This window comes from Haliotis cracherodii, unplaced genomic scaffold (assembly GCF_022045235.1).
Source record: "Haliotis cracherodii isolate W230 unplaced genomic scaffold, xgHalCrac1.p SCAF_7, whole genome shotgun sequence".
Taxonomy (NCBI): Eukaryota; Metazoa; Mollusca; class Gastropoda; order Lepetellida; family Haliotidae; genus Haliotis; species Haliotis cracherodii.
In genome coordinates, this window is record NW_027266330.1 from 32,051,545 (window position 1) to 32,062,313 (window position 10,769).

Below are 10,769 nucleotides of genomic sequence, written 5' to 3' on the forward strand. Positions count from 1 at the left end.
CTCACTCACTCACTCACACCCAAATACAGTCTTCTTCGTCTCCAGTGACACTACTTTTCTTATTATCTGTTGCTGTTTAGCTGTGAGATGCCTCTTACTTCAGTGTGAGACTAGTGGACACATATACTGTGCTGAGCTTGACTGCATGATTGTAATATTTCATCATATGTTGTGCTATAAAATGACTATGATTTTCAGCTTTAGTTTCTAGTGGCAATGTGTTTTTATTCTTGTTTGTGAGAAGTTCACACATCCTTCTAAACAAATGTTTATATCTTTTCAAGAGTAATATTTCTAACATTTGAAATGTACAGTTGTACACTTTGAAGGTATTGATTTTCATTTTAAATGTAATTGTTCTCCTTGTGTACATTTTTAGCAAATTTTAGAGTGCAATTCAGGCAGTTTGTACAATTATGACATCAAAAATAAGATGTGTGCTCTTGTTCATATGTTTTTCAGTTCATGTAAATAAATATATGGAATTATTTGAAATTAACATACATATTTTTCTTTTCTTTTGAAAATAGACTGAGTATTTTGTTTAAGCAAATAGCAAGTGTGCAACATCTTTTTTGTTGCTTTTTAAATGTATTTTCATATATTCTTTTGTTTGGGGTTTTAAGTTATACAAACACCTTCCCTGTCTTCCAATATGATCTGTATGATGAAATACAATATGACACAGTGTACTCAAGCTCAACTCTGTCTGTGTGTTTCAGATGGCAATGGCAGACACCCGTAACTCCAACGCCAGGCTCTCATTGACATTCTTCCCCAACTCTGGGTCAAGTAATGCCTGATTATCACACCTCACACAGGAACTACAACCACTGCCTTGCTGCTGGCCAGCAAGGGAGTTAACTCTCCATTAAGGGAGGTAACTCTACATCAAGAGAATTTACTCTTGATCAAGGGAGATAACTCTAAGTTAACATTAGAACCTTCACTGTTTCTCCATGGAACTAAGGTAGTAGCAAGGAAGAGTTCTTCTTGCTGACTTTTGCTAACGATGAAGTACAACAGTTTGCTTGGATAGAAAGTCGTTTTGTTCAAAGGCGGAAGTATCTAAGTCAGATCAGTTTCAGTGAAGAAGTTGGTGATATCAATGTAGCCATTGGTGAGGCCATACCTGGTCAAGATGGGGAAGAGATGCTATGATGGGAGTGAACAAGATTCAGTAGAACTAGGGTGCCTTCAGGTAAACCAAAACCATACAAGAAGGCCATCAACTCACAGTCCAGGGGAGACAACTCTTGTCACTTATTCTCCAGTCCACCAGCAGTGAAGATGAAAGATCTCCCACAACATTATAAGGACAGGTGTAAATGTAAGCCTGAGCTGATCGCATTTTATGATATGTAGAGTTAAAATATGAAGCTATTTCATGTATCTATAAATTTCCTGGAATGTTTTAGCAAGAATAATAACAATATTCCAGCAGCTAACATGTTTCCGAGATCTTGTTATACCTAATTCAGCCGTATGTAGTCCAATGTTTACCCTAAATGGCAGACAGTCAGAAACTTGTCATGTACAGTTTTAACTATCTGTTAATTCATTGCATATAAAAGTTGTACCCGGTAACCATTAGCTATTGGACACAGATAATCATTGCACAGATAAGTTAATATTCAATATACCCAAAAAATTCTCCCAGGGTCCTTTCAAGTTGTTGTATCTATGATAGCATATATGAAAAAATGTGAATTAAATACAACTACTGAGCGATCAGAATGGAGTTCATTCGGCCACACACAAAATAATTATTAAAATTGATCCAATATATGTTTTAGAATATGAGGCGAAGAGCAGTTTCTTTAATTTCTTTTTAGACAAACTGTTCGAGGCATCTGAGAACATTAACTGTCAGGTGATGTCATGTGTGTTAGAACTGTGAAAGGTGAAGTTCACCAAGCAAAGTAAGACGGGAACGCACATATCACTTTTGTCTGTGGGTACCTGGGTGGGACGAAGATCATCTCAATCCTACTTAATGTTACACATGTTGACCAATGACTCCAAGCAAAGAAAGATGGGAACGCACATATCACTTTTGTCTGTGGGGACCTGGGTGGGACGAAGATAATCTCAATCCTACTTAATGTTACACATGTTGACCAATGACTCAATGAAAATGTTTTTTGGAATTCATGAACCACTCACCTAAATATGTAAACTAATGTCATACTGCGGATTTATCAATATCTATTTTACATATGCTTATTGAATATTTTTAAACAGATAACATGACAATTCTGTTTACATGGCCTGCTGCTGTTGTCGCCATGACAACAGAGATATAGCATGTTTAATATAGTCACCCTTTAGCAATATACTGTTTGGGGGAATAAATGTGCACTTGACTAACTGTATGCAAAGAAATGGACCTTATTTGTGGGAAAAGTCATATTTGTATATGATTGTAGGTATTCATGTATCTGAATGACTTTTGTTTCAATCCGTTTGTTTAGGAGGCTCAGTGTTTTAAGTAGACTCAAGGATCTTTTACTGTATCAGCTTCTTTTTACTGTGAGTGTGATGCTCGAGCTCAAATATGTTTAAGTCAACTGTATTCCTCATCATCAGTTTGGATTGGGAATTTTGATTCACAATTCTGTTAATTTGTTACTCATTTTATGGTCCAGACATAAGTTTTTAGATAATTTATTTGATTCTTCAGTTATGCTAAAAATCTTCCGCACTTGACTGATTCAAGTAAAAACAATGTGTTCCTCGAATAATAAATCACAGCTAACTGTATCTTAACCTGATGACTGTACTTAAAGGGACCCGAATGAAGATCTGGGTTAGAATTGGTCTTCAGCAACCCAAGCTTGTCATAAGAGGCGACCAATGGGGTCGGGTGGTCAGGCTCGCTGACTTGGTTGATGCATGTCATTGAAGGCCAGTTGTGTAGATCGATGCTCATGATGTCAATCACTCTACAGACTGTCATCTGGGATATAGCTGGAATATTGCTGAGTGTGACGATAAACAACAAACAAACAAACACACAAAACAAAACAAAACAAAACAAAACAAACTTAAAGAGAGATTATGTTCCACAGTATGTAGCCAATTTCCAGACCTTGTAATTTGTGAAAGTGGGAGATCATTTCTACTTGGGTAGTCATCAACTGTAAAATTGCTAGACATCATAAGACATAAAGTAGCAGGTGCACAAGGCGGCCCCACTGTGAAGATCCGGGTTAGAATAGGTCTTCAGCAACCCATGCTTGCTGTAAAAGACGACTGACTATGCTTGCCGTAAGAGGCGACTAACAGGATCGGGTGGTCATGCTCGCGGACTTTGTTGATGCAAGTCATCGTATCCCAATTGCGTGGGTTTATGCTCATGATGTCAATCACTGGAATGTCTGTTCCAGACGTGATTGTTTACAGACCGCTGTCATATAGCTGGAATATTGCTGAGTGCGGCGTTAAACAACAAACAAACAAGACGGCCCAGTTGTTAACAGATTATCAACCAACTAGCGGTCGAGTCATGGTTCATTAACTAATATGAATCAACTTATAATGGTGTAAATAACCTCCTAACACAGCTCATCCTCAAAACTCGCCTCCATCCCTGTAGAGGTATCTCATTCATACATGTGTGTATTGTGTTTGTCTGTTTACCATGTTTTTGATACAATAAAGGTGCTAATCTACTTGTACACTAAGCTGGAAATGTCAACTAAATGTTTATTTATTACTGTTAGCCTGATGCAATGATCAGTTTCAGTGTAGATGGTTTCAATGAGTTTTTATATGTGTTTTATCTCATCTCGTGTTATCACATGCTTAGCTCAATTGGAAAACATTCTGTTGTCAAATGGTCCTTTTGATAAAGGTGAAATAGTTACATAGTGCAGAGTTACATCCCTTAGCCATGCCAGGATCTGCTGTTCGTTGGAATTCCAGACGTCTCCTGATTATTATTTTTGATTTGTCAGAGCAATACCAATCGTAAGACCTGCATCACTTCAGGCAGTCCCCACATTGAGTGGACGTAACATCATATAACTGAAATACTGTTTAAAACTCAACTCACTCACTTAAACACACACTGGGGAATATTATATTTGTTTTTACTTACGAAAAGTATCACATGTTTGTTCAATCTCATTAAAATCAAATGTTAATTCTGCTATCGCTAAACAAAGATCTGAGGACATCCCATTACGGGTCACGTCAAAACGACCTTTCATCCAACCAATCAGAACGTCGTTTACCAGATCATGGAAGTGACGGACGGAATGTGTTTTCTGATCATGCAACCTCGAAAAATTTAACAGAGGTTATTCAGAACAACAGTTATGTTGTTTTTTCTATTATATGCATACAATCTAGGCCATCTATAAACCATTCCAGAATGTTCTTTTTATCCGTTTTAATTTTTTTAATCGAGAATACGTCAAAATATGTTTCGAAGCGTAGCCGCCAGTTTGAAACTTGTTTCGTAAAGCTTGAGAAAGCTGCCTTCTGATTGGCTAATGTCGATTTCTTGTCAGTCATTTCATTGGTCGGTCAAAGTTCGCGAAAAGTCGTTCTGACGTGACCTGTTATGGGTTGTCCTCAGATCTTTGTTTAGCGGTAGCGAAAACTAAGATCTGATTTTAATGAGATTGATGTTTGTTAAACAAGGCTTATCGAGTGATTGAGTGTATATCCTATTTCATTGTCTTTTGATATTTGGCTTGTAAAGTAAGAGCATATTTTACGGCTTTTATCCTCAATACAGCTTGGACAGATCACCAGGGTTTGCTGCAATAGTTCTTGTCTAACAAAGTGTTGAGGCTTCTGATACTAGACAGTCGTCCTGTCATTTTGTGCGGGCATGTGTTGCCCAGTTGCCCAGGGCAATGCAATTCGCTATGCAGAGTTACGTCCCTTTGGGACGCCAGGAATTTATTGTCGTGGGTTCGATTCCCGGTTTGCTCCAATTATGTTTCTAGGTTTGTCAGCACCATACCCATGCTCATGGGTTTCACCATAGTGGTAAACGTCTAAGACTTGCATCACTTCGGGCTTTCGTCCCACATGAAGCTGACACGCCGTGACATGACTGGAATACTGTTTAAAGCAGTGTTAAACCTCACCCACTCCTGTCATTTTGAAGAAAGCGACATTATGAGATGTTCTAAAGAGTTGACGAGGATGAAACAGATGATAAAAACATTGACGGTCATATTCAGATTCATTGTGTGAAAGTCAAAAATGGAACTGTTTATTTTATAACTGAGGTATATGATACGAAACTGCAGCTTCATTTGACTAAGTTTAAAAAGACAAGCAATGGATTAGTTCCCCTCACCAAGTGTTGTAATCGTATTGTCTCTAACACGCTGTCACATCCCATTCTCATACACATGTACAAAACGCTAGTTTCATGCTTTAGAACTTGTAACTAAAGTTTCCCTTTTAAATGTACATTTAATTTTATGTGTAATTATTGTTAAATATTTTTGTAAAGTGTTCAGAGGTTTTGAAGTCAGTCTTAGTGTTACTAACAGTTTGCGTGTTATGTTTTTGTATACAGCTGATCTTTTTATCAGCTTACAGCTGTATCTTCAAATGATTGGATAAATGGTTGCCTGATTGATTGACATCATTTATTATGATATGATATGAGATTTACTGAATGATGACTTGTATTTATTTAGACATTTTATTGTTATAGTGTGTCATGTTGAAAGTGTTCAAAATATGTGGCATTTTTTCTAAAACTTTCACAAAACAAACGGAAAACATCTGATTTCTAACATAAATACATTTTAACAAAAGTAGTATCTAGAGCATTGTGGGATAGCTGTGACCCCACAAAGGTCATTTCCTGTTTTTTTGGTGAATTATCAATATTTTGTTAACATTTGTTACATTTTACATGAAAAAGCATTTGTTATTTTTACTTCTTTAACATATTGCCATGACTTTATGAATAACATAGATCATAAAATGTGAAAAGAATCTAGAAGACTGTGAAATCTTTAATTAATTGGACCTTTTTACTGTAGAAACATTCACAAAATATGGTAGCATTGCAAATAGGAAACTTCATTAACGCAAGTGATCTATATGAAGTTTGTAAGATGACTTATGAAATTAAACACTGTTGATCCAGACCCTGTTAATCTGGAAACCCTCACAATGACCATTGGGAATTTGGGCAATCTGTATAAAGGGACATAACTCAGTATCCTTGATTCGATAATCCAGAAATTTCTTACCCTGGACAATTTCACTTAGAACAGTACCGTCTGATTAACAGTGCTTCACTGTACAGTTTTTCAAAGTCAGTGGGGTTGAGTATATCTGGATCCTTATGAAAATGTGAATTTAAGACTGATTTAATTACTGACCCAACTTCTGCCCTGTGAACTAACCCAGCTGCGTGTATGTTCGCCCTTCCTGCTCTGTATGTACATTCTGTGTCGCCTTCGCTTGACCTCAACATCTCCAACTGTTTATATTTACAGTGTTTATATTTAGCGTTGCTTATGACAGATCTGCAAATAAACCAACAATATCTATAACTGTTGTTATTTATAGCAAGTGAGTGAGTGAGTGAGTATTGTTTTATGCCGCTTTTTGCAATATTCCAGCAATATTACGGCGGGGGACACTAGAAATGGGCTTCACACATTGTACCCATGTCGGGAATCGAATCCGGGTCTTCAGCGTGACGAGGGAACGCTTTCCCACTAGCATCCCCGCCCACCTGCCCCTGTTTATAGCAAGTCGGTTGGTTTGTTGTTTAACGCCGCACTCAGCAATATTCCAGCTATATGTCAGCGTTCTGAGAAATAATCCAGTCTGGACCAGACAATCCAGTGATTGACATCATGAGCATCGATCCACGCAATTGGGATCGATGACATGCATCAACCAAGTCAGCGAGTCTGACCACCCGATCCTGTTAGTTGCCTTTTACGCCAAGCATAGTCGCCTTTTACGGTAAGCATGATTTATTACATTGCTTCAGTTGTTTGATAGGCATTACTGAGAAGTTGAGGGATGACAATGCAGACACAATTTAAGGATAACAACTTCTTTAGTTACTGTAAAAGTGACGTTTGCTATAGATCCTTATACTGTTGTCATGCAAAACTGTCAAGCAAGTCTAGCTTGACAACTGTATAAGGATCTTTACCGAAACTTCGCCTTTACAGTAATTAATGAAGTTGTTATCCATAAATTTTGTCTATGTTGTACATTGCTTCATATCCAGTTTTTGCCAGTCAGATCAGTGGTTGATAGCATGAATGCCTTAGTGGAGAGGTGTAAGAAGTTAGTCCATGGTTTGTGAATTTGGAACAATGTGTGGAATTCATGTTCCTTCAAATTCATTGGTGGAATCCTTAGTGGAATCCTGAGTGAGTGGAATCACGAATGAATTAAATCCTTAGTGGAATCCTGAGTTGATGTTTTTTTAGGAATCCTGAGTGGATGGAATCCTGAGTGGCATGCCGAGTTGATGGAATCCTGAGTGGCATGCTGAGTTGATGGAATCCTCTTAGGAATCCTGAGTGGATAGAATTTTTGAGGAATCCTGAGTGGATGGAATCCTGAGTGGCATGCTGAGTTGATGGAATCCTCTTAGGAATCCTGAGTGGATAGTATTGTTTAGGAATCATGAGTGGATGGAATTTTTTCAGGAATCCTGAGTGGATGGAATCATTAGTGGTATCCTGAGTGAATGGAATCCTTTTAGGAATTCATAGTGGATGGAATACTTAGTAAAATCCAGAATGGATGGAATCCTTTTAGGAATCCCGAGTTGAATCCTTAGTGGAATCCTGATTGGATGGAATCGAGTGTGGGTGGAATCCTGAGTGAGTTGAATCCATAGTGGAATCCCCAGTAAACTCATATGCTTGTGGTCAGGCCCATGACATCATGAGCATCTATCTACACAATTGGGAAATGATGACATGCATCAACCAAGTCAAGGAGCCTAAAAACACGATCTTATCAAACTGTATAACAAACTATATATCAGATATGGCTTCGAGATATGCATGCTACCCCAATGACCGATGAGTGGAAGTTCCAGTGTTCGATCCATGGCCGCTTCATACCGAAGGACGTTAAAAGATGGCACTTGTTGTTACGCTGCCTGGCACCTGGTGTCTGAGTTAGGTATTCATGTTAAACCGTGGCATGGTATGTCAGTGGGCTAGCACTATCAAACCGGCCTTAGTCCAAGCAGACACACACACACACACACACACACACACACGTGCAAATAGGTGCAATAATCTTGGATGCCACGTGAAACTCCATTTCTCCTCACCTCACCTCACCTCACCCCGCCCCACCTCACGACAATGATGGATATGGTCACAGCCTCAGCGCTTTGAGATTCACATATTACCAGCAAGGAAGGCACACATGACAAGGACCACATCTGGCGCTCAGCACAATGTTTTTACCGGTGTTTCTTTCCCAGATGGCCGTCCTTTGAGCTCACAACCAAATGTATGGGTTGAGGGGCGATGTTCAGGCAACTATAGAACATCACAGCTGTAATTAACCACAGGAGGCCACAGCCCAGAAGAAAGAGTGAGTGAGTTGGGTTTCACAACGTTTTTAACAGTATTCCAGTTATATCACGGCGTGTCAGCTTAATGTGGGAGGAAAGCCCGAAGTGATGCAGCTCTCAGACGTTTACCACTTAGGTGAAACCCACGAGCACGGTATGGTGCTGACAAACCTAGAAACATAATCGGGGTTGCCTAGTGGCGTCCGAATTTGATAAAGATTTCTATATCATTCAAATTATTGCAACTGAAATTGCGTTTTTTACAATCAAACGCACCTCTTTGTAGAAAGAAATACGAAGAGAGAGGTAAGTCCAACTTTCAAATATCATTATATAAATCAGAATGTCGTATTCTTGTTTCTTTTGATTCATTTTGGAGGTTGGGTGAAGTTTGTCAGAGTTACCTCCCTTACGCCAGTCAGCCAGCTTGCCCCCCACCCGATATATACATATATATGCACTTGGTTTTTTTTGCTTTTATTATCAATCGCGATTTTATCCTGACCTTTCCCAGAGACATTCAGACTCTTTCAACAGATTTTTGTTTAATGTTGCTAGTCATGCACTTCCTGACCCGTGAAGATCCAGGTAAGAATAGGTGTTCGGCAACCCATGCATACTAGGCTTGTGGTAAAAGGCGACTAACGGGATCGGGTGGTCAGGCTCGCTGACTTTTTGATGCATGTCATCGTATCCCAATTGCGTGGATCGATGCTCATGATGTCAATCACTGGATTGTTTGGTCCAGACTCGATTATTTACAGGCCGTTGTCATATAGGTGGAATATTGCTGAGTGCCTAATACCATCTCGACCCCCAATGAGCGAAACATATGATACCTGCTCGACATCACACACACACACACACACACACACACACACACACACACACACAATGAGCGAAATATATAATACCTGCTCGACATCACACACACACACACACACACACACACACAATGAGCGAAATATATGATACCTGCTCGACATCACACACACACACACACACACACACACACACAATGAGCGAAATATATGATACCTGCTCGACATCACACACACACACACACACAATGAGCGAAATATATGATACCATCTCGACATCACACACACAATGAGCGAAACACACAATAAGGCGACTACCTGCCCTATATAAATCGAGTATTTACCAAATATTCATAGTACAATTCTCAGATAACCACCTCTGATTAAATCAGACGATTTGACTTCCGCATCACTGCGAAGCTAACGTTAACTGAAAAGTACTTCCTTCTAAGTTATTGGGGGGCACGGGTAGCCCAGTCGTCTAAGGCGCCTCGATTCGCTGTGCAGAGTTGGGTCCCTTGGGCACACCAGAAACCTATGATTGTGGGTTCGAATCCCGGTTCGCCCCGATTGTTTCTAGGTTTGTCAGCACCATACCCGTGCTCGTGGGTTTCATCGAAGTGGTAAACGTCTGAGACCTGCATCACTTCGGGCTTTCCTCCCACATTCAGCTGACACGCCATGATATAACTGGAATACTGTTAAAAGCGGCGTTAAACCAAACTCACTCACTCACTCTAAGTTATTGTCGGTAGGCATTTTTGAATGACAATATGTTCCGTTATAAGTTACAACATGAAGATTTGCGGTTACTACAATATTCAAAGTACGCGTGGCAATACACGTCGGGCAGAAAACAAGATAGGAATCATCTAGGAGAGTGTGTTTCAAGTTCGGTTTCAAATTCAGTTTAGCGCGGTTAAATCAACAGGTACGCTAGCTCTACATTGAACACACAGCATGTTTATCTCCCACATAACAATAACAGCGTACTGCGACTTGGCTCGTACATAAATAACAACGAAAGAACTTATAGAACAACATACACTGGTCCTGTGTAAGTTGGTTGGTTTGTTTGTTGTTTAACGCCGCACTCAGCAATATTCCAGCTACATGACGGCGGTCTGTAAATAATCGAGTCTGGACCAGACATTCCAGTGATTAATATCATGAGCATCAATCCACGCAATTTGGATCGATGACATGCGGATCGATGACCAAGTCAGCGAGCCTGACCACCCGATCCCGTTAGTCGTCTTTTACGACAAGCATAGTCGCCTTTTACAGCAAGCATGGGTTTCTGAAGACTTATTCTACCCCGAATCTTCACGGGTCTCCCGCGTAAGTGGGTGACACAGGTCACTAAAACAAGGCAAGGTGAAATGGAGTTTAACGTCGAG

The 10,769-nt window shown here is 39.6% G+C and overlaps 1 protein-coding gene across 1 annotated transcript in view; it reads left to right on the forward strand.

Moving 5' to 3' along the window:
- LOC139447246 (dedicator of cytokinesis protein 9-like) overlaps positions 1-6,522 on the forward strand; it is a 188,645-nt gene extending 182,123 nt beyond the window's left edge. The window contains exon 56 of the mRNA XM_071228512.1: positions 723-6,522. Within this exon, the coding sequence (XP_071084613.1) occupies positions 723-803 (81 nt within the window). The 3' untranslated portion in view covers positions 804-6,522. The remainder of the gene's footprint in view (positions 1-722) is intronic.
- The last annotated feature ends 4,247 nt before the right edge of the window (positions 6,523-10,769 follow it).